This window comes from Sciurus vulgaris (genome assembly GCF_902686455.1).
Source record: "Sciurus vulgaris genome assembly, chromosome: 2".
Lineage (NCBI taxonomy): Eukaryota > Metazoa > Chordata > Mammalia > Rodentia > Sciuridae > Sciurus > Sciurus vulgaris.
Window position 1 is genome coordinate 180,143,582 of NC_136462.1, and position 21,370 is coordinate 180,164,951.

The 21,370-nt window shown below is 46.5% G+C and overlaps 1 protein-coding gene across 1 annotated transcript; it reads right to left on the reverse strand.

The window, feature by feature from the left end:
* Positions 1 to 18: 18 nt before the first annotated feature.
* On the reverse strand, positions 19 to 13,858 carry PXMP4 (peroxisomal membrane protein 4; the record flags this gene model as incomplete). The annotated part of the gene is made up of 4 exons (XM_079128388.1): positions 13,653 to 13,858; positions 6,591 to 6,653; positions 3,680 to 3,878; positions 19 to 282 (listed from the first exon to the last, which is right to left on the reverse strand). Exons 1-4 carry the CDS (start codon positions 13,763 to 13,765, stop codon positions 19 to 21), a joined length of 639 nt encoding a protein of 212 aa, XP_078984514.1. The 5' UTR covers positions 13,766 to 13,858.
* Between the last annotated feature and the right edge of the window lie 7,512 nt (positions 13,859 to 21,370).

The window sequence follows — 21,370 nt, forward strand, 5'->3', positions numbered from 1 at the left end:
CCAGCGCGAGCAGAGCCGTCACTCGGAAGGGCGGCTCTTGTTGTAGATGAGGAAGTCCGAGATGTCGTGCCACACGTTGCTGTCCTCGTAGAGGTAGGTCATGGAGGACTGCAGGGAGGGCTGCAGCGTGGGCCGGTGATACTCGAAGAGCCACAGCACCAGCCCCCACACCACCGCCGTGTACCAAGGGAACGGGTCCCACCGCAGCTCAGGAAGGTAGCCCTTCTCCACGCCCAGGCGGCACAGGGCGAAGAGGACGCGCGAGGTCAGGTACATGTTGATCTGCGGACGGGATGGCGGGGTTACTAATGGACATGGCCGCGGGCACTGTCCTCCCCCCAGGCCCAGTGCCTTCCAAAGCCCATGTGCAAGATGATATGCAGTGGTATGGAGCAGACATCCTAATAGTTCTGTGTCTTTTATTTATTCTTCTTCTTCACTAAAAATTTTTAAAAAATGAATATACATGGTTCAAAACCAAAAGGTAACCTGACACCAAAAACATGATCCATAACAGGAAGCTTTGATAAATTGGAGCTCTTTGAAATTTAAAAATTTTCTCTGTGAAGAAATTGAAAAGAATAGCTACAGCCAGGTGCCAGTGGCACACAACTGTCATCCTAGCCACTCGGGAGGCTGAGGCAGGAGGACTACAAGTTTGAGACCAGTCTCAGCAACTTACTGAGGCCCTAAGCAAATCAGTGAGACACTGTCTTAAAAATAAAAGGATGTGGCCCAGTGGTAAAGTGCTCCTGAGTTCAACCCCTGGTACCAAAAAAAAAAAAAAAAAAAAAAAAGAATGGCTAGCTATAGAAGAGAGAAAATATTTATAAATATATATCTAACAAAGCATTAGTATCTGGACGATTTAAAAAATTTTCAAAACTTAATAGTAAACAAAGAGACAATCTAATTGGAAAATGCCCCAAAGACATACCCCTTTCACCAAAGAGGTTATATGCATAGAGTAAATCAGCACACAAGAAGACAGTCACCATCATCCGCCTCCAAGGGGACAAACTGCAGTGTATTCACCTAGCAAAATAACTAGAATAGCTCCTCAGGAGGCTGAGCAATGCAGGCAGACCCTGCTTCAAAGTAAAACCTAAATTAAAAGGGCCAGGGATATAGCTCAGATAGAATGCTGCTTCTGGGCTCAATCCCCAGTACAGGAAAGAACGAAGGAAAGAGAGAGAGAGAAAGGAAAGACTAAAATGAAAAAATGCAATAAACCAAATGCTGTGTAACATGTGGAGAAGCTAACTAAGTCACTCGTATATTCCTGGTGGGAAGGTAAAATGGCACAGTCACTTGGGAAACAATTTGGCAGTGATTTTTTCCTTAGCAGTCTCTTTTAAAATTAAACGAGCATATACCATAGAACCCAGCAGTTACACTCCTGGGCGTTTACCCCAAAGAAAAGAAATCTTATGTTCACACAAAAACCTGTACGAGAATGTTTTTTTTGGGGGGGGGGGGTGGGGTTGGGGATTTGAACCCAGGGACACTTTACCACTGAGCTACATCCCCAGCCCTTTTTGTTTTTGAATTTGAGGCAGTGTCTTGTTAAGTTACTGAGGGTCTTGCTAAGTTGCTGAGGCTGGCCTCAAATTTAAGATACTCCTGCCTCAGTCTCCCAAGTTGCTGGGATTATAGGCATGCATCACTGTGCCCAGTTTACAAGAATGTTCTTTGATAGTATTCATAATACCTCATAGCTGGCAACAAACCAGATGCTCTTCAAAGGGTGAATTTTTAAACAAACTGTGATGTAACATGAAATACTACTCAGCAATAAAAAGAAATGAACTATTGATGCATACAGTTTGAATGAATCTCCAGGGAATTACACTCAGAGGAAACACTTTTATATAACTTTTTTTTTTTTTTTTTTTTTGCATTGAACCCAGACATGAGTATATCACTGTGCTTGGCTATTTTTTATTTTTTTGGTACCAGGAATTGAACCCAGGGGATTTCAACCACTGAGCCACATCCGCAGCCCTTTTTAGTTTTTATTTTGACAGAGGGTCTCGTTAAGTTTCTTAGGGCCGGGCTGGGGAGATAGCTCAGTTGGTAGAGTGCTTCCCTTGCAAGCACAAGGCCCTGGGTTCAACCCCCAGCACCGCAAAAAAAAAAAAAAAAGTTTCTTAGGGCCTCATTAAATTGCTGAGGCTGGCTTTGAACTTGGCAATCCTCCTGCCTCAGCCTCCTGAGTCACTGGGATTACAGGCATATGCCACTGTGCCCAACTCTGCTTTAATTTTTATTATTTCTTTCTTACTTACTTTGGATTTAGTCTTCACTTCTCTTTCTTGTTTCCTAAGGTAGCAGCTTTGTTTGTTTTTGAGTTAGGGACTTGCTATGTTGCCCAGGCTGACTCCAAACTCCTGGGCTCAGGGGATCCTCCTACCTTAGCCTCCCAGGCAGCTGGGAGTAGAGGCCTGTGCCTCTAACAAATATCCAGTACTGCTTGCTGTACATCCCACATATTTTGATAAACTGTTTTCATTTAGTCTGTATTTTTTAATATATGAAAATTAACATTATTATTATAACTTAAAATAGTTAAGAAATTTGAAGGAGGCAAATAGAGGAGTTGAGACATTAAGAATCAACAGTAAGCCAGTGCAGTGGTGCACACCTGTAATCCCAGCAGCTTGGGAGGCTGAGGCAGGAGGATCACCAGTTCAAAGCCAGCCTTGGCAACCTAGCAAGGCCCTAATCAACTTAGTGACATCTTGTCTCAAAATAAAAAATAATAAAGGGCTGGGGATGTGGCTTAGTAATAAAGTGTCCCTGGGCTCAATCTCCAGCATCAATAAGTAAATAAATAAATAACAATAACAATAACAATAACAATAGAGGACACGGTGGCGTGCACCTGTTGCACTAGCTACTTGGGAGGCCAAGGGAGGAGGATTGCAGCCCAGGAGTGTGAGTTCCATCCGGGCAAGAGAGTGAGACTCGATGTCTTCACAAAGGAAAAAAGAAAGAAAGAAAGAGAAACAACCAGCTTAGAGTCTCATCTTCTACCATCATTTCATAAAAAAGGGAATTTTAACCCAGAAAAATGGTAAGTTGGGCTGGGGACTGTAGCTCAGTTGGTAGAGTGCTTGCCTCGAATGCACAAGGTCAAAGTCCTGGGTTCAATCCCAGCACCAAAAAAAAAAAAAAAAAAAAGGATAAGTTGCAGACTTGTATAATTTCTGAGTATAATAATAAATTTTGTTTTATGACCACCTTACTTTAGGGTCATTTTTTTCACCCTCATTTTACTACAGAGTGGATTCTTTTTCTTTTTTTTGATACTGAGATAGAACTCAGCTACATCCCCAGCCCTTTTTTATTGTTTATTTGGAGATGGAGTCTCACTAAGTTGCCGAGGCTGGCTTTGAACTTGGGATCTTCCTGCCTCAGCCTCCTGAGCCACTGAGATGACAGGTGTGGGCCACCATGTCCAGTTTCCAGAGTGGATTTTTTGAAAAACAATTTTTTTTCCCTAGAAAGCAGCAAAACACTGACTTGGGGAGACAACCAGCTGCTGGATTTCCAAATGGGGTAACAGATGGGAGAAGTGACCTTCCAGGGCCCGTCAGCCACAGACAGCCAAGAGTGGGTCTCCAACTCCCACCCCGAGCCCTACCCCCAGCCTCTGCGGGCCCCAGCCGGGGTCTACCTGGCTGTTGATGCTGTTGTTGTCTCCAAACACCAGGAAGCCCCCGACGAAGGCGGCCAGGAACGAGTGCGCCGGGGAGGTCTTGCCCTGCGCGCGGGACTGCAGGGCACAGAGGCCCTTGTAGGCGAACACAAAGCAGGCCAGGTTCCGCGAGTGGGTGTAGGTGGCCTGCAGGATGGCCCGCAGCTTGTCCCGGAGGCTGCATAGACACAGGCGCTGGTGAGCGTGGGCCAAGCTCCCTAACCCCGGTGGGCTCTCCAAGAGCTGGCCTTCACTCGGCCACCTGGCAGGAGGGGCACTCCTGACCTACGCCGAGGACACCACCACGCGTCCCCACCCCGCCTTCCTTTTCCTCCAGCCTCTGGTCACCACCTGACCTTCACCGGTTTGCATCAGGTTCTGCCACCCCTGCCCCCACCTGGATGGGAGTGCCCAGATCTGGCTTACTCATCCATGGGGCCCAGGATGGGGCCTGGCACACAGTAGGGCTTCAAAAACTACTTGAACATGTGAAGAAGTGAATGAGTAGGTGAGTGTCTCCATATGTGCTGGGGTGGAGGGCAAGATCCCAAGAAAAAACGGATTGGCTGCTGCCTCAAGGGAATTATGAGGGGACTATGACATAATGACAAGATGGGGGTCCATCCACTGGTGAAAGATGGACCGAGAGTCTGAAAGATGAGGAGCATGGAGTCAATGAAGTCAGGTGGGCAAAAAAAAAAAAGGTGGGGAGGGCTGCATTCCAGCAGAAGACTCGGCATGTGCAGAGCCCTGAGGAGGCCAGAATGAGGAGATGGGGTGGGGGACACCCTGAGCTTCCTCTTCATCCAGAGAGGGGACCCTTTCAATAGAGGTGATTCTTTTGGGGATCATTGGGGGCGCTGGACACTGCAGCAAACTTGTCATCCCAGCTCCCGGTGAGGTTGAGGCAGGAGGACTGCAAGCTGAAGGCCAGCTTGAGCAATTTAGCAAGATCCTGTCTCAAAGTAAAATGAAAAGGGCTGGGGAGGCAGCTCAGGGGTAGAGCGCATGCCCAGTATATTTGAGGCCTTCGGTTAAATCCCTAGTACTGAAAAAAAAAATCACTAGGGGGCAGCAAAGAGAACAGGGGAAGCAGAGTGTGCGCCTCTCAATCAGGAACACCATATCCGGCCTCAAGAACCCTGAAAGAGGGAGGTGGGTGCACTGGGCCCTCCGGAAATCTGCCAGGAGCAGCTGGTTCCCGCCCCACAGGAACATGGGTCCCAATGTCGTCAGTTCTAAGGAAAGAAAGCTGGATTTCCATGTGAAATCTCTAGTGCTTCCTGTTGCTCACTCAGGTCACTGTCCCTGCCTCCTAAGAGACACCTACTTCTTCTGTTTGTTGAGACAGGCTCTGGCTATGTTGCATGGCGTTGAACTCATGATCAGGAGGTCTCAGCCTCCTGAGCAGCTGGCCTCTTCCTGACAGTCTGTGCCACCACTGTCAGCCTGTGCACACGCCAGGCCTGGTGCCACTCCCACCTCCCCTGCCAGTCTCTTCTTAACCTGGCTGCACATTACTAACGCTCTCACACTGCAACCAAGTCAAATAAGCCAGGCGCAGTGGCATGTGCTGGTAGTCTCAACTACTTGGGAGGCTGAGGCAGGAGGATTAAGGCCAGGAGTTTGAGGCCAGCCTGGGAAACACAGCAAGACCCCATCTCAGGGAAAAAAAAAAAGTCAAGTAATGGCAACTCCTATTAAAAATCTTATTAACAGTTTACTGTTTTACTTATGAGAAAAGCCAAACTCCTCTCTCTGGCCTTCAGCTGGACAAGCCTGACCCAGGTTGCTGCTGTGACCCTCCTCCGCCCTCTCCCCTTCAATCACTCTGCTCCTGCCTCCTCAGATTCACTAGGCATGATTCCACCTCAGGGCCTTTGCACTGACTGTCCTAGCACCCTAGAATACTCCTTCCCCTGATGGCTACTTGGCCAACTCTTCCACCCACTCAAGTCGTAATGCCAATGTCACTTTCTCATGGATGTTCTCACAACTGAATTCTGCAACCTGCCTGCCTATGGCACCTTCACCCCTCCCTGTCCGGATCCAACTCTTCTTTTCACTTCCTAACCCCCCCGTCTGCCTTCTTTCTTTATTATGTTGGCTCTCTGCCACCCACTGCTAGAAAGTAAGCTCTAGAAGGCAGGAATCGCTCTTGTGTTCACTGTTGTATCCCTGGCTCCTACAGCAGTGTCTGGCACGTAGTAGATGCTCAGTAAATATTTTCCCTACCTTTACCCTTGCCATCCCTGCCCTCAAAGGATAAAAACCCAAACAAACAAAAATAAATCACTAAAATAAAAAAGCAAAAGGAGAAACTCTCGTGAGCTGCACGAGGTTGGTAGGCAGCCCAGCTGTGTGACTCCTACAAGCTCCCGGAGGGTCTTTACTCACAAAAACTGGACCACGCGATGTCTTCAGAGAAGGGAAGTATGCTGGGAGATCAGGAGGAGGGCAGAGAGGCTTGAGTGAGGGAGGAGAGATCAGAGACAACTTCCCAGAGGCTAGCGCCACAGAGAGCTGGTATAGGTGGGTGGAGGGAAACAGGTGGGCGGAGAGGACAGGGCACTCCAGGAGGTGGAGAGCCTGAGCAAACATGCGGAAGTGAAACCAGGCGTGGTAAGTGCATGGAAAGGCAGCCAGTTCTGTGTGCCCGGGGCACCCCAGGGGGACCCTGTGGGGACAGAGCTGAGGCCAGGCTGCAGAAGGCATTGGAAGGCCAGGCCTGAACTTCCAGGTCTTCCTTGGAAGACAGTGGGAGCAGGGCATCTTCAAGCAGGGACATGGGGTCAGAGCTGGAGTTCAGGAGGGAGGGTAGGGCCCAGGCTATGCCCAGCCAGGCACGGAGGGTGGACCTAGTTTGACTGGTGTCCAGAGCCGGTGGTACCTGCCACTCCTGAAGAGGAAGGTCATGACTAGTGCGTGAGGGGCCCGGATTTTGACTCCATAGCTGTAGAAACAAAAGAAAAGAGTTACTCTGGCAACCTGTTCCCATTGCTTCTTTTGGGACAGTCGCTTTGAACCCTGCTCCTCCGCCCATTCTTCATTCTGGTGCCACTTAGGGAAGGGAAATGACGATGGCTTTCTAGTAAGACCTGGGTTCAAGCCTCTGCTGTTCCTATCCCGTCTGTGTGGACATAGCTCGTCATTTGACATCTCTGAGGCTCCGTTTCCCCAACTGTAAAAAGAGAGGCTCACCCTCGGAGGGCCGGCCACAATTCTGATGGAAGATGCTGTATGTAGAAGGTCCCCGCCACCTGCCCCCTCGGCTCCGTCCTGACACTGCAGCCCCTGGCAGCCAGACTTCTTTATGACTTTTTTAGAACTGGGGATTGAACCCAGGGCCTGGCGCATGCTAGCAAGCTCTGTGCCATGAGCTGCATCCCCAGCCCTAGGCTTATCATTTTTTATAATTTATTTTGAGACAGGGTCTTGCTGAGTTGCTTAGGGCCTCACTAAATTGCTGAGGCTGGCTTTGAACTCGTGATCCTCCTGCCTCAGCCTCTCAAGCCGCTGGGATCACAGGTGTGCGCCACGGTGTCCAGCCCTAGTCTCACCTTCTGAAAGCCTACATCTCATCACATCGCTCCCAGCTTGCAAGCCTCCTTCCACCGCCTCACAGGATGGAACCCAGGCTCCTGCTGGCAGCCTGGAAAGCGCTGCGGCCTTGGCCCCTCTTCACCTCTCCCTCACCCCGTGCTCTCCAAAATCCTGCTCTGGCCATGCTGACCTCCCCGCAGTTCCCGACAGTTGGGCTCCCTTCTTCCCTGGCCCTCACCCAGTCATCTTTTCTTCCTCAGCTTTCCAGGCTCAGCTGGACCCTCTGCAAAGGCTTCCTGACCTTAAGACTAGGTTTGGGCAATAGTTTCATTGCCACAGACCTCCAAGCTTCTCTGTAGCTCTTCCTACGCCCGATTTAATGACTCATTTATCCCTAATGATTTATCCTATTATAGTTAACTCCTTCCTCCACTGGACTGTGGGCTCTGTGAGGACAGGGACTGGGTCTGGCTTGTCCTCTGCAGAGTCCCCAGCACCCAACATGATACCTAACATATAGAACACACACAGTAAATGATTATTAATTAGTTGGCTGATTCTGGTAGAGCCCTTAATTACTCATGAGGAAAGGTAATTTCCAGAAGGTTCTATCTTCAGTTTAGTCCCTCTTAAAGATAACAGATTCCCTGGAACAGTTGTCATGTACCATTTTATTTCCTTCTGCATGTTTAATACATGTTTTCCAACTACTACACACTGGACCTCAAGTTTTTAAATATGCATTTAAAAAGATTAGACAGAAATATGCCACAAGGTTGTTCACAATGTTCCCTGAGCTTGAGAAATATGGGAATTTTCTTATTATTCTTTTTGGTACTGGGGATTGAACCCAGGGCCCCCCTGCATGCTAGGCAACCATTTACCATGGAAGGACATCACCAGCCTGGGAATTTGTTTTTGTTATTGCTTTTTAAATTTTTTAGCACTTCCAAAACGATCTGCAATAATTATGCATTGACTGATTGATTGAATGTACTGGGGATTTAACCCTGCAGTGCTTTACATCCCCAGTCCTTTTTATTTTTTTATGTTGAGACAGGGTCTTGCTCATTTGCTGAGGCCGGCTTTGAACTTGTGATCCTCCTGCCTCAGCATCCCAAGTCACTGGGATTGCAGGCTTGTACCACTGCACCCAGCTAAGCACTGCTTTTAGATGTTACATACTTGTCTCTTTTTAAAATTCAAATCTCTTCCCCCCACCCTCCTTTCACCTGCTCATTTGAGCATCTGGGATGATGTAAACAACACAATGTTCACCTTCATTGTTTTGGGTTTATTTGTTTTGTTTTTGGTACCAGAGATTGAACTCGGGCATTCAACCACTGAGCCACATCCCCAGTCCTATTTTGTATTTTCATTTAGAGACAGGGTCTCGCTGAGTTGCTTAGGGCCTCACTAAATTGCTGAGGCTGCTTTGAACTCGAGATCCTCTTGTCTCAGCCTTCTCAGCCTCTGGAATTACAGGTGTGCACCACCACACCCAGCTCACCTGCATTATTTTTAAAATGGGTAGCAGAAAGACTGGTAATTGGCATCAAACCCCAACCATGTTCTGCTGTGTGAGTTTAGATAAATCATTTAACCTCTCTGAGCTTTCCTTTTCTCATCAGTGAAAAGTATTCTCTTTGGGTACGGTGTTGCATTCTTGTAATCCCAGTGACTCGGGAGGCTGAGACAGGAGGATTATAAATTCAAGGCCAGACTCAGCAATTTAGCAAGGTCCTAAGCAACTTTATAAGACCCTGTCTCAAAATAAAAACTAAGGGCTGGGATTGTAGCTCAGTGGTAGAGCACTTGCCTAGCATGTTTGAAGCACTGGGTTTGATTCTCGGCACCGCATATAAATAAATGAATAAAGTAAAGGTCCATGGACAACTAAAACAAAATTAAAAAAAAAAATAATAAAAAATAAAAATGGCTGAGGGTGCCGGGTGCAATGGTGCTCACCTGTAATCCCAATGGCTCAGGAGCTGAGAAAGGAGGATCTTGAGTTCAAAGCCAGCCTCAGCAACAGTGAGGAGCTAAGCAACTCAGTGAGACCCTGTCTCCTAATAAAATACAAAATAGGGCTGGGGATGTGGCTCAATGGCTGAGTGCCCCTGAGTTCAATCCCTGGTGCAAAAAAAAAAAGAAAGACTAGGGGTGTACCTGGGTGGTAAAGCACCCTGGGTTCAATCCCCAGTATCAGAAAAATTTAAAAATAAAAAACAACAAAAGGTAATCTCCATTTCACATAAGATGTAACACATGTAAAAAATTCTGGCACATCTTTTATTTTTCTTTATTGGGTGTCTCCACCCTCATTCCTAACTAAGTTTCCAAGCTGCCTGACACTGGTCTTCCCAGACCTAAAAGTCCTCACTGGTCTCCTTGTTGTCATCTGAATATACGTTAATGTTCACTGCAGCCTTGCTTGAAACAACAAATGACCAGAATCCAACCCAGGTCTAGTCACAGGAGGCTGCTGGGTAAAGACACAACGGTCCCCTCGTTCAGTGGAATACTACAAAGCTGTCAAGAATGAGCAGCTGTGTAGACACTGGTTTGAAGAGTGTAGGATTTATGAGGGCAAGTTGTATAACAAGTGTGTGCAGTACAGCAAAAATTGCAAAAAATGAGGAACTTCTATACATGTATACATTTCAGAAAAAAATTAAAAATTGGGGGGGGGAACATTTATTTATATGTGCATACATCATTCCTGGAGGAAGACATGAGATTGGACACAGGGACTGTCTCCAGGGAGCAGGGCGAGGTGACGGAGGAATGGAGCAGGCAGGACATTTTAGCATTTAATTCTTAAATTTTTATTTTTATTTTTGGAGCTGGGGATAGAACTCAGGCCCTCACACATGTGGGGCACACTTTATCACTGAGTACACCTCCAGCGTAGCATATAACTTTTTTTATGGCTTTTGGGAAAATGTTGCCTTTTTTTTTTTTTTGGCTGTATTGGGGATTGAACCTAGAACCTTGCACATGCTAGGTAAGTACTCTACCACTGAATTTCATCTCTAGCCCATTAACTAATTTTTAAAAATATTTTTTATTTTTACAGACACATTTTGATTCATTGTACACGCCATTAACTAATTTTCTAAAAATGAAATTAGCTGGGTGCAGCGAGATTACGCACCTGTAATTCCAGCTGTTCAGGAGGCTGAGGCAGGAGGATTGCATATTCAAGGTCAACTTGGGCAATTTAATAAGACCGTCTAAAAATTTAAAAATAAGCTGAAAATATAAAGCTCGGTGGTAAAGTGCTTGCTGAATATGCACAAGGTCCTGGGATCTATTGTCAGTGTCAAAAGGAAAAAAGAAAAAGAAATTTTTAAATGTTAACAATTTAGACCTGGGTTTTGAACCAGGCATGGTGGCACACACCTGTAATCCCAGCGGCTCTGGAAGCTGAGGCAGGAGGATACCAAGTTCAAAGCCAGTCTCAACAATTTAGGAAGGCCCTGAGCAAGTTAGAGAGACCCTGTCTCTAAATAAAATACAAAAAAAAAAAAAAAGGTTGGGGATGTTAACTTAACCACTCAGTGGTTAAGTGCCCCTGGGTTCAATCCCTGGTACCAAAACAACAAAACCTGGGTTCTGGTTGCAGAGGCTGAGCTGAACCTCCTATCCTCTCCCTTGCCTTGCAGTCCAGCCTCCATCTCAGCCCCAGGAAGCTCCTTCTCTAGCACCTGCCAAAGCCACATCTATTTCTCCTGCCAGAGAGACCTCAAGCCTTCTCCAGTTGACCAAAGCTAAATGGCCTTTCCTTTTACCCCAGACATAAGCAGAACAGTGCCCCCGACTCCCAACATCAGCTAAGTCCCTCCCCAAAATCCTTACACTCAGATGAGATTCGTCATGTCAGGGTCCACCTGACCCTGGTCACATCCAAGAGTGGCTGATGTGATCCGGCAAGAGACAGTAGTTACTCGCCTGTTCACAGGATTATGCTTTTAAAAAAGCGATGCTCTGGATCAAAGAGTATTTAAAGGACATAATGACAGGTCCTGGAGAGTCCTGACTTGAGTAAACTAGCTATAGAGGACACTTGTGGGACAACAGAGCAACAGTCAATATTATAGAATTACTATTATTAATTTATTAAATGCAATCATGATAATTTAGCCATAAAGGAAGATGCTTTTATTTTTCGAGATGCACAATGAAATATTTAGGGCTAAAATACCAAAGTGAGTTAAGTTTGACACTGAAATACTGAGGAGTGAAACATCACAGGGAGTTAAATTTTTACCAAGTTCAAACATCTCCATCATCTAAGTTGCCTCTCTAAATAAATAGCCTCTCTTCACAAACAGGCCTCTCTTCTTTTCCACCTTCTGTTCCAGTCATTTCCTTGCAAGGGATGCCCTTCTTTCCCTGGGAAATCCCAACTCAGCCTTCAGAAAATGACCACCCCTTCCTATGAAAAACACTCCTTGTTACCTGGTACTGCTGCATAGTAGTTTAACTCAGACTCCCCCTCTGGACTTGAGGTCCTTACAGATGGGCACAGTTTTATAGCACTAACCAGTAATACAATCGGTGCCTTAGAGCAACTCCTGAGTGGGTGAGTTTACAGCTTCCATTTTATAGAGCAGGAAATGGAGGCAGAAGAGATGAAGCATCATTCGGCTTTAAAGATGAAAGATCTGGGATTAAAGCCCAAGGGTCTGACCCCAGCGGGGTTTGGCCCTGGCTGGGAAGGTCCACTGCAGGCACAGGGACAGCTAGAGTGGAGGTCAATGTACAGAGTCAACATTATTGGGCAATGCCTGCTGATCCTGGGGCTGTGTGACTCCTGTTCACTTCTGCTTTGTCCTGTGAACAAGTTGGCAAAGGGGCTACTGCAGTTATCTCGGGATTCACCACATCCTGGTCACAAAAAAGAGTGGCTGATATGATGTGGTCAGATCCAGAAGGACTAGCTTCTACCTGCCTCTGAGTTTTTATGAAAGTCAAGAGCCTGGCATTGGGGTTGAGCATCCCTGGGCTCAAATCCTGGCAAGCCCTGACCAAGAGATGTGACCATAAGAAATGAGTAGACTTCTCTGAGTCATAATCGTCTCATCTGGAAAATGGGGACGATGGCAATTACTACTTTGTGAACGCTCATTTGTTCAATAAATATTTGAGAATTTATAATTATGTAGCAGGTGAACACACCGAGGGACAAAGTACATAAAAAATTCTGTTCTCATCAAGTTCACTTCCTAGTGAGAGAGATGGACTGTGAAAACAAGATACATAAGTGAATGCTTTAGTGTCCCATGGTGACAAGTACCACAGAGACAAAGTAGAAAAGGAGGTGGAGAGTTCAGAGATGAGCTCAAAAAAGAGGTGATGCTTAAGAGGTGATGATTAAGCAGAGACCTGAAAAAGGTGAGGAAGTGAGCCAGGTAGACATCATGTGACTATAACACAATAATGGCCAACAATTGTGTGTTCGTGGGCGTGTACACACTCACACCAGGTGCGGCGCTAAATATTCCACACATAGTGACTCAATCCTCTGACACTATGATTTAAATACTATTGTTTCATTTTACAGAAATTAAGACTTCAAGACGTTAAATGACTTGTGCAAGATCACATACATAGGTGGCACCAAGATTCAAACCTTGACAGTGCAAATGCTCGCCACCATGCCATGTTGCCACCAAGAATGTCAACTCGGGGTCACAGGCCTGTCTGGTTGGTTGTCTGCTTGGTTGCCAGTTCCAACACAGTGGGCTCTCAATAAATGGTGGCAGTTACGCATGAGGTTTAAAGAAGGCTGAGCTCCCCTCAGGGCACCAGCCAGGCGAAACGACCCCAAGACCTCACCTCCTCAAGTTAGAGGAGGTGAGATCAATTCACCCAAAAAATATCTACCGCTTCTTTTACTTTCTTTGTCCCCAGGAGTCGGCCCCAGGAGTCCCCAGTGCCAAATGAGGACTTAGCGCTGGAGTTACACAGACGAGGAGCGGGATGTGAGCCCAAAGGCAGCCTAATGGGGGTGCACAGGCAGGAGGTGCCAGCTTGAGGCCAGAGTCAGTTTGTGCAGAATGGCCGCGGAAGCCAGATAGGCCAAAGGGTGCACAGCGGGGCAGGATGAACTGCATCCAAATGAGGGGATATAGGTGCTGGCACCCGAGGCAGTCAAAACAAAGTGTCTTGTCAGGCACCGGAGGATCCAGAAACAGCGCAGGGGTAGCCCTGGCTCTGAGCTGGCAGGGCGCTCGGAAGCCAAAATCCACCTGCCACTGCACGGATGGTGGATACCGCGTCCTAGAGACACGCGAGGGCTGCTCAAGGGCACACCAGGCAGTGGCACCGGGCCTCGAACTCGCGCCTCCGACCCCAGCCGCGCCAGGTCTCTCGACCCTCCCAGCCCTACCGCCCCACTCACACGATCCCGTTCCGGAAGCCCTTAATCAGGGCCAACGCAGCATGGTAGCGGCGCTTGCGCAGCAGTGCGTTGACCGCCCGGAGTAGAGCCTGTAGCTGCGGCGGGGCGGCCATAGCGCGGGAGGCAAGCCGGGCGGAGGAACCCCGCTGGACACGCACTGACAGCGGGGGGTTGCCGCTGCCAAGCTCACCGCCTACGGAAAGCGCCGCCACGTCTTTGCACCCATAGGCCACACCTAACGTCACTCATGTAGAGCGAGCCAATCACAAAGCGTATTCGTCCACACCGATAATGAAAAGCTTTCACTCTTAAAATTAACTGTCTGATTGGAAGGGAGAGGAGAGCTTTAACCAATCACAATGACTCTGCCTCCGGAAGGTTGGCAAACCTCCAATTAGGAGGCACTTTCCTTAGAGGCGTGTTCGGTTCACAGATGGGCTTAGAAGGGGGCGTGTCACCCATGGGCTTACCCGGAGGCTTCCTGGAAGAGCTGGGCTCATTATAGTTGGAATGGGTGACTTAGGTGGTGACATTGGGAGGAACCTGGCCTGACACTTCTAACTGGATAGCCGGTATCACAACCATCTTTTCAGAGCATAAATCACATGACACCCTAAATAGCTTCCTCCTACTCTTAAAAGCCAAAGTCCTCCCCAAGGTCCACAGGAGAAGAACTTTATGATCTGGCCTCAGGCTCCCTCACTAGTCCCACATTTCCACCACTTGCCACCTCACTCACTCCTTTCCACCTTCAAACTGCCTTCTTTTCTGTTCCTTGAGCATGCCAAAAACCTTTCTGCCTCAGACCCTGTGCACTTAACTATTTCCCTACCTGCTATGCATCACCTGGAGCTCTTCCCATAGCTGACTTCCTCTCAACCTCAACCTCACGTGGCAACTTATCAGAGAGGCCTTCCTAGTTATCCCATAGACAATAGCACTGCTCACTGTTAGTCTTGTTTTTTGTTTTATTTTATTTTTGCTGTAACCCCAACATGTACATGTTTGCCGAAGCAATACAATTTGGCAATTCAGTTTGGGACTGTCATGCCTCATAGCAATAATGGGTGACATTTACATATGACATTACTGCATGGGGTCGACACTGGCTAACAGCTACACTGAGTGGTGGCTGTTACTTTTTTTTTTTTTTTTATTGAGGATCGAACCCAGGTGTGCTTTGCCACTGGGCTACATTTGTATTTACTTTTTATCTTGAAACAGGGTCTCCCCAAGTTGCCCAGGCTGGTTTGTGCTTGCAATGCTCCTGCCACAGCCTCAGGGGTCACTGGGATTATAGAGGTGAACTACTTTGGCTGATGACTGTGACTTGTTAAGGTGTTCCTTTGGACCATGCAATATTTACCTGTGATATTATTGCCAGAGAGAGTGTCAGAGGGCAATGTCAAAACCCAGTGAGGAAGAGACTTGCTGGATCTATTTTATCACTGACACTGGATTTTCTTTTTTTTTTTCTTTTGTAATGGTGAACTAGTTTATTTAGTTAATCATTCCTCCAAAAAGTTACTATCTTGGATAGTATATAAAACTTTTTTTGGGGGGGGGCCGCGGGGGATACTGTGTACTGAACTCTGGCACTCGACTACTGAGCCACATCCTCATTCCTATTTTGTATTTTAGAGACAGGCTCTTACCGAGTTGCTTAGTACCTCGCTTTTGCTGAGGCTAGCTTTGAACTTTCGATCTTTCTGCCTCCCGAGCTGCTGGGGTTACAGGCATGGGCCACGGCATCCAGCTCTAAAACTTATCTTCTCTTTCACAAGAAGCCTCCATGTCATTGCTGGTACCACTGCAATAGTGATTACTGAAAAGTTCCAGCACATTTTGCAAGTACTGAACACAAACATCAATGGGAGGTAGAAAACAGCCTGCCATGTAACAATGAATCCCAATATTATATATCATTCACCTATAAAAATAAATTAAACAAAAAATAGACTTTGCTGTCACTGCCATTAAGGGAATAGGGCAAAATAATGCTCATGCTGTGTTGAGGAAAGCCAGCATTGACCTCACCAAAAGGTCCAGAGAACTTACTAAAGATGAAATGGAATGTGTGAGCACCATTAGACAGTACGAAATCCCCCTGGGGACTGCCATGCAGCTCAGTGGTGGAGAGCTTTCCGAGCATACACAAGACTCTGGCTTTGATCCCCAGTGCCACAAGAAAAATAATAAGAGAAATTATTGCAGACTGGTTCTTGAACAGATAGAAAGATGCAAAGGGTGGAAAATACAGGCAGCACATGATGACCAGCACATAGTCAAGGATACCAGTCACCTCAGGTTCTGGCCAACAATCTCTGTGAAGATGGAGAACAACTGAAGAAGATTAGGACCCATAGAGGCCTGTGCACTTCTGGGAGCTTCATGTCTGAGGCCTGAACACCAAGACCACTGGTCACCTTGTCTGTACCATGATTGTGTCCAAGAAGAAATAAGTCTATAGGCATTTTCTATTAATAGACAATTGATATGCCAAAAAGCATACGTGCGTGTATACATATATATATGTGTGAAATACATCCTCTTATAAACACTGAAATGCTTAAAAGTGTGAGGATTGTCCCTGTTGATTATTGAGTGAAAACTGGTATCAAGATAGTTAATAGGGTTCTAATATTGGCGCACTCAAGCCACTTATGGTATGAGGGCATTTGCAAATATTGAGACTGTGAGTTTCAGTTTGTCAACCACACAGGGAAAGAGGGACAGAGTGTCAGTGCATGGCTTGCCCAAAGTGGGGAGTCTTACAGCAGCTGAGATACCCCGTAAAGTGTGTCACTTGTCAGTCTAATGTAATATGAACCCACTGACAACATGAAGAATGGTGCAGCCCAATCAACTGGCCCCAGGGAACCCAGAAAACACTGTTTTGGTGTGAACGGTTGAAGGGAAAGGAAAGAGAAAAATTTTAAAGGACTTTGTTGGGAAGTTGTAACCATTGATCAGTTCTAGTGCACCCCAGGGAGTAGAGACTGGTGGATCAAGGAATCTCAAGCTATGAACTGAGAACCTGGCTTGAGGTGATAAATGACAAGAAGAAGTGCCCCACGCTCTTGACAAAACCAAATACAAAGCCTCTCTGGAGTAGGGCACATCCATCTTTGGCAAGGAACCACCATAAATAATTTTTCAAGTATGATGACCAGCACATAGTCTGAGATACCAGACTCCCAAGACAACATGAAGAACCAACAGATTAACATAGATTTCAGGTATTGTAATTTATAGACACCGGTTTTAAGAAAATAGTGCACACAAAATTTAAAGTTAGAAAATAGGGACAGGGAACAGAAAACTTTAAAGAAATCTGGCTAATTTGAAAAGGAACTAAATAGAACTTTTTGAAATGTCATCTGCTACTCGCATGGAGAATTTGTCACTAGGCCCTGATGGTGTAGTCTAGCATCAGGAGAGGGTATGTGGAAACTCTTTGGTTTGGTAAGTTCTCCCAGTGTGATGAATAAATGAATATATTTATTTATTATTTAGATGAATAAATTCTGCCCTCACCAGCATCCCAGGGTGGAAAGGGTAAAGAATTGCTACAATAGAAACACTTATTACCTCTTTTTAATTTTACGCAACTCTGAGTCTCTCAATAGTTGGGACTTTTGCCCAGATAAATAAAATGAGCATCTCTAGAGTACTTATTGTATACCAAAGCTTGTTTCCCATGTGCCTTTTCTTGTTTCTTTGCAGTGCTGCAGACCAAACTCAGGGCTTCCTGCATGGTAGGCAAGTGCTCTAACACTGAGTCCTACCCCCAGCCCTTGAATTCTTGGTTAATGATTTCCTTCTCACAACAACCTGAAGAGGTAGTTTCTGTAACCATGCCCATTTATCCTATGGGAAACTGAGGCACAGAAAAGCAAAGTAACTTTCCCAAGAGGATATCACTAATAAGGGATAGGAGGACTTGAGTCCAGGCCTCCTGGCTTGGCTTCGAAGTCTGATCTTAACCACTATATATTAGTTTTTCACAAAATACCATGGACTGGGGGGCATAGCAACATAAGTATATTTTTCTCACAATTCTGGAGGCTAGAAGTCCAAATTTAAGGGGTCAGTAGGTGTACTTTCTCCAGAGGCCTCTCTCCTTGGCTTGTTGGTGGCCACCTTCTGTGTCCTCACGTGACCGCCCCTCTTCCCATCTCTGTGTGTTCTAATCCATATTCTCATATAAGCACTCCATGTTGGATTAGGTCCCACTTATGTGACCTCGTTCAACTTTAGCTCTCTCTGTCAAGGCCTCATCTCCCAGGACAGTCACGTTCTACAATGTGTGAATTCTGGTAGCAGCTGGGGAAGGTCTGAAACAACTACCATGCTTTTCTGTCTCCTATCCATGCCAACAAGCCTATCAAGATGTCGAGACCCAGCACTGCTCCGCGTGTCTCCTCTATTCTCCTTCCACTGGTGGGGAGAATCCAGCTCCTCATGATTCTCCCCTCTCAACACAGAAGTTTACTTTTCTGGGGTAGCTGAAACACTCACGGTGGAGTGGGACACTAGAAATTTCTCAAACTTCCTCTTTTCCTTTCTTGGCTCCATGCCTGGAATTACAACATTACTCCTTGCCCCAGAAGTTTCTAAGCTGCGACTGGCCACCAGGTCAAGCTGTTCAGTGCCAACTAGGTGGCCCTGAGGAAATGGGACATGAGACTCATAAGATTTTGGTGTTGAAAGTTTGTAGCAGGGGGCTGTCTGACTGCTGGGGATGGGGCTCTGTATCTCTACATCTCTGCTCCTCATTCAGCTGCACACCAAGTCAAGCATTTCCCAGGCTGCTTCTGTGCCAAGCCTGAAGGTTCAACTGCTGCCGAAAGCTTGGTCCTTGTCCCAGATGATGCCAATTCATGCCAATTTAATAATGAGGACACAGTTTTGAGACAAAGGAAAAAGAAGCTGTATTACTTTGCTAGCAAAGGAGAAGCACAGGGGACTCACTTCTGTCCCAGAGGCTGGGATTCTGTCTATCAGGAGGAACAGGGGGCTTCTGTCACAGTTTTTTTTTTTTTTTTTTTTTTTTTTTTTTTTTTGCGGTGCTATGAGGTGGGCACTCTACCAACTGAGCCATCTCCCCAGCCCCAGCAGGGGGCTTTTGGAGAAACTCTTCGGGACTGCATTCCAGGCGTGCTGTGGTGGGCAGTCCCAGGGCGCTCTGGTGGTGTGTTAGATATTCACTTCTCAGATCCTCTGGCAGGTAGCTCCTTTCTGTGTTGGATGTGTTCAAGGACAATTAACTAGGGGAAGGAAAGATAACACTATTTCCCTAATCTTGTTGGGACAGGGAGGGGAGAAGAGACAGAGAGAGAAAAAAAAAAAACAAACCCTTTTAATAAGCTTTTAATAAGGCTGGGGATGTAGCTCAGTTGATAGAGTGCTTGTCTCATAAAGCATAAGGCCTTGGGTTCGATCCCCAGCACCACCGAAAAAAAAAAAAAAAAAAAAAAAAAAAAAAAAGCTTCAGGGTTGGGGTTGGGGTTCAGTGATAGAGCGCTCACCTAGCACTGGGTTCCATCCTTAGGACCACATTTAAAAAAATAAATAAAATGAAGGTATTGTGTCCATCTACAATTTAAAAATATTTTAAAAAATAAAAATAGAAATGAGCCTCAGAACCCCAAGGGCTGTATTCAAAAGATGCTGCAGACCGGACCACGTTAACACAACCAGGAAGTGGCCCCCCACCATGCCCCTTGAACAGAGGGCTCCTTGTGGAAGGAGTGGAGAGAAACAGAACTGCCAGTAGCAGAATATCACATAATAGGGGTTTGCACCTATTGGCACTGGGAGAACCTAAAATGGCAAGAGAGGGTTTGATGCTATCCAGGAAGTCAGGCAGAGCTTGTCAGGGGAGGCAAGAAGGTGAGCTCCCCCTGTTTGATGAAGGTAGGAAAACAGCTTTTCAGGAAGAGAAAACAGCATGTGTAAATGGCCTGCAGAGCTGATCAAAATATATTATGATCAAAATATACTATGTGCATATGCATCTGCATGTTGGGAAATAAGGTGCAAAACTGCCATGGTTTGAGTTACTTTGTGGCAGTGGAATCTTTTTATTATTATTTATTTATTTTTGCAATAATGGGGATTGAACCCAGGGGGCTCTACCACTGAGCCACATCCCCAGCATTTTTAAAAAGATTTTTTAGTTGTAGATGGACACATCTGTATTTATTTATTTTTATGTGGTGCCGAGGATCAAACCCAGTGCCTCACACGTGCTAGGCGAGTGCTCTACCACTGAGCCACAACCCCAGCCCCTCTTTTTATTTTTTTAATAATATTTTTAGTTGCAGATGGACATACCACCTTTATTTATCCTTATGTGGTGCTGAGGATTGAGCCCAGTGCCTCACACATGCCAGGCGAGTGCCCCCTCTGCCTTTCTCATTCCCTTCTCACATAGCTGACTCCAGCTCATTTCTCAGGTCCATCTCCTCAGAGAGACCCTTCCTGACCACCCTAATTAAAACAGCTTCCCTTCCTCTTAGAAAAAAGTAAAGTCATGGAACCTCTCTCTCCTGCTCGACTATGATTCCATGAAAGCGAGAATTTTTGTCTTTCTGTTCATGGCTGTGTCCTCAGCATTTAGAACAGCACAGCACATAGTAGATGCCTCCCCAAATTTTAAATGATATGATTATTACTTCAATAATAATAATAATAAAGTTATGCTGGGAAACTCTTTTATGCAGAGATGAGAATCAGAGGCCAGTGGATTAGTTGGGATGTCTGGGAGGAGGGAACCCTGCTCTTACTCCTACCAGAGAGGCAATAGGCAGGCCCTGGGCTTCCAAGTTTCCCAAAAAGGAGCCAGGCATAGAGTCTAGAAGAGGGGGTTTTCTCTGGGGAATGTTTGCTCAGGGTTCATGTGCAAAGGGGAAAGGGAGGGGATGGTGGTAGCAGTAGTGGGGGACAGGGGTAGCTCAGGGCAGGATTGGGGCGGTGGATAGGCAGAGGGTCTGTGAAGCAAGTTATCAGAACAGTGACTGACAAGTGTTCCACAAGAGGAGAAGTTTTGAATGAATATCGTTTAATTTTGGGGGGTTGATTTACTTACTTCTGTGCTGGGGATTGAACCCAGGGCTTCACACATACTGTGCAACTGCTCTACCACGGAGCGGTGCCCCCCACCCTCAGGGAATCTGTATTTACTGAATAAAATGAAGTGAAAATTATTTTTATTATTCCTTCAGCCGAGACTAAAATAGACAATTAGGTAAAAACCGTGAGAACATTTGGCGTCAAGTCCACGGTAGTCCAGACGGGAGGGTAAGGCTGTGATCACAGAAGACAGCCATTGCGGCTGGTACCTCTCTAGTGCCCTCTCACCCTATGCGCTCCCCTGCCCCCACTCTTCCTTGGTACCCAAGGGTACTTCTTTGAGACCCCTATCACGCAGCACAATTAAATACATTTTAATAGGTGGCACATTTCTGTAATCCCAGGTACTAGGGAGGCTGAGGCAGGAGGATGGGCAGGAGGCAGCCTAGGGCCAGCCCGGGCGACTTGGTGAAACAAAAAGAAACGTAGCTCCGTGGTAGAACGGTTAACTGGGGATTGGGGGTCCGGAAAATGAAAGTGGCTGGGGATGTACGGCAGCACAGCATAGGGTAGGGCACTTCCCTAGCAAGCACCGAAGCCCTGGGTTCAATCCCCAGTACCGCCAAAAAATTAATAAGAAA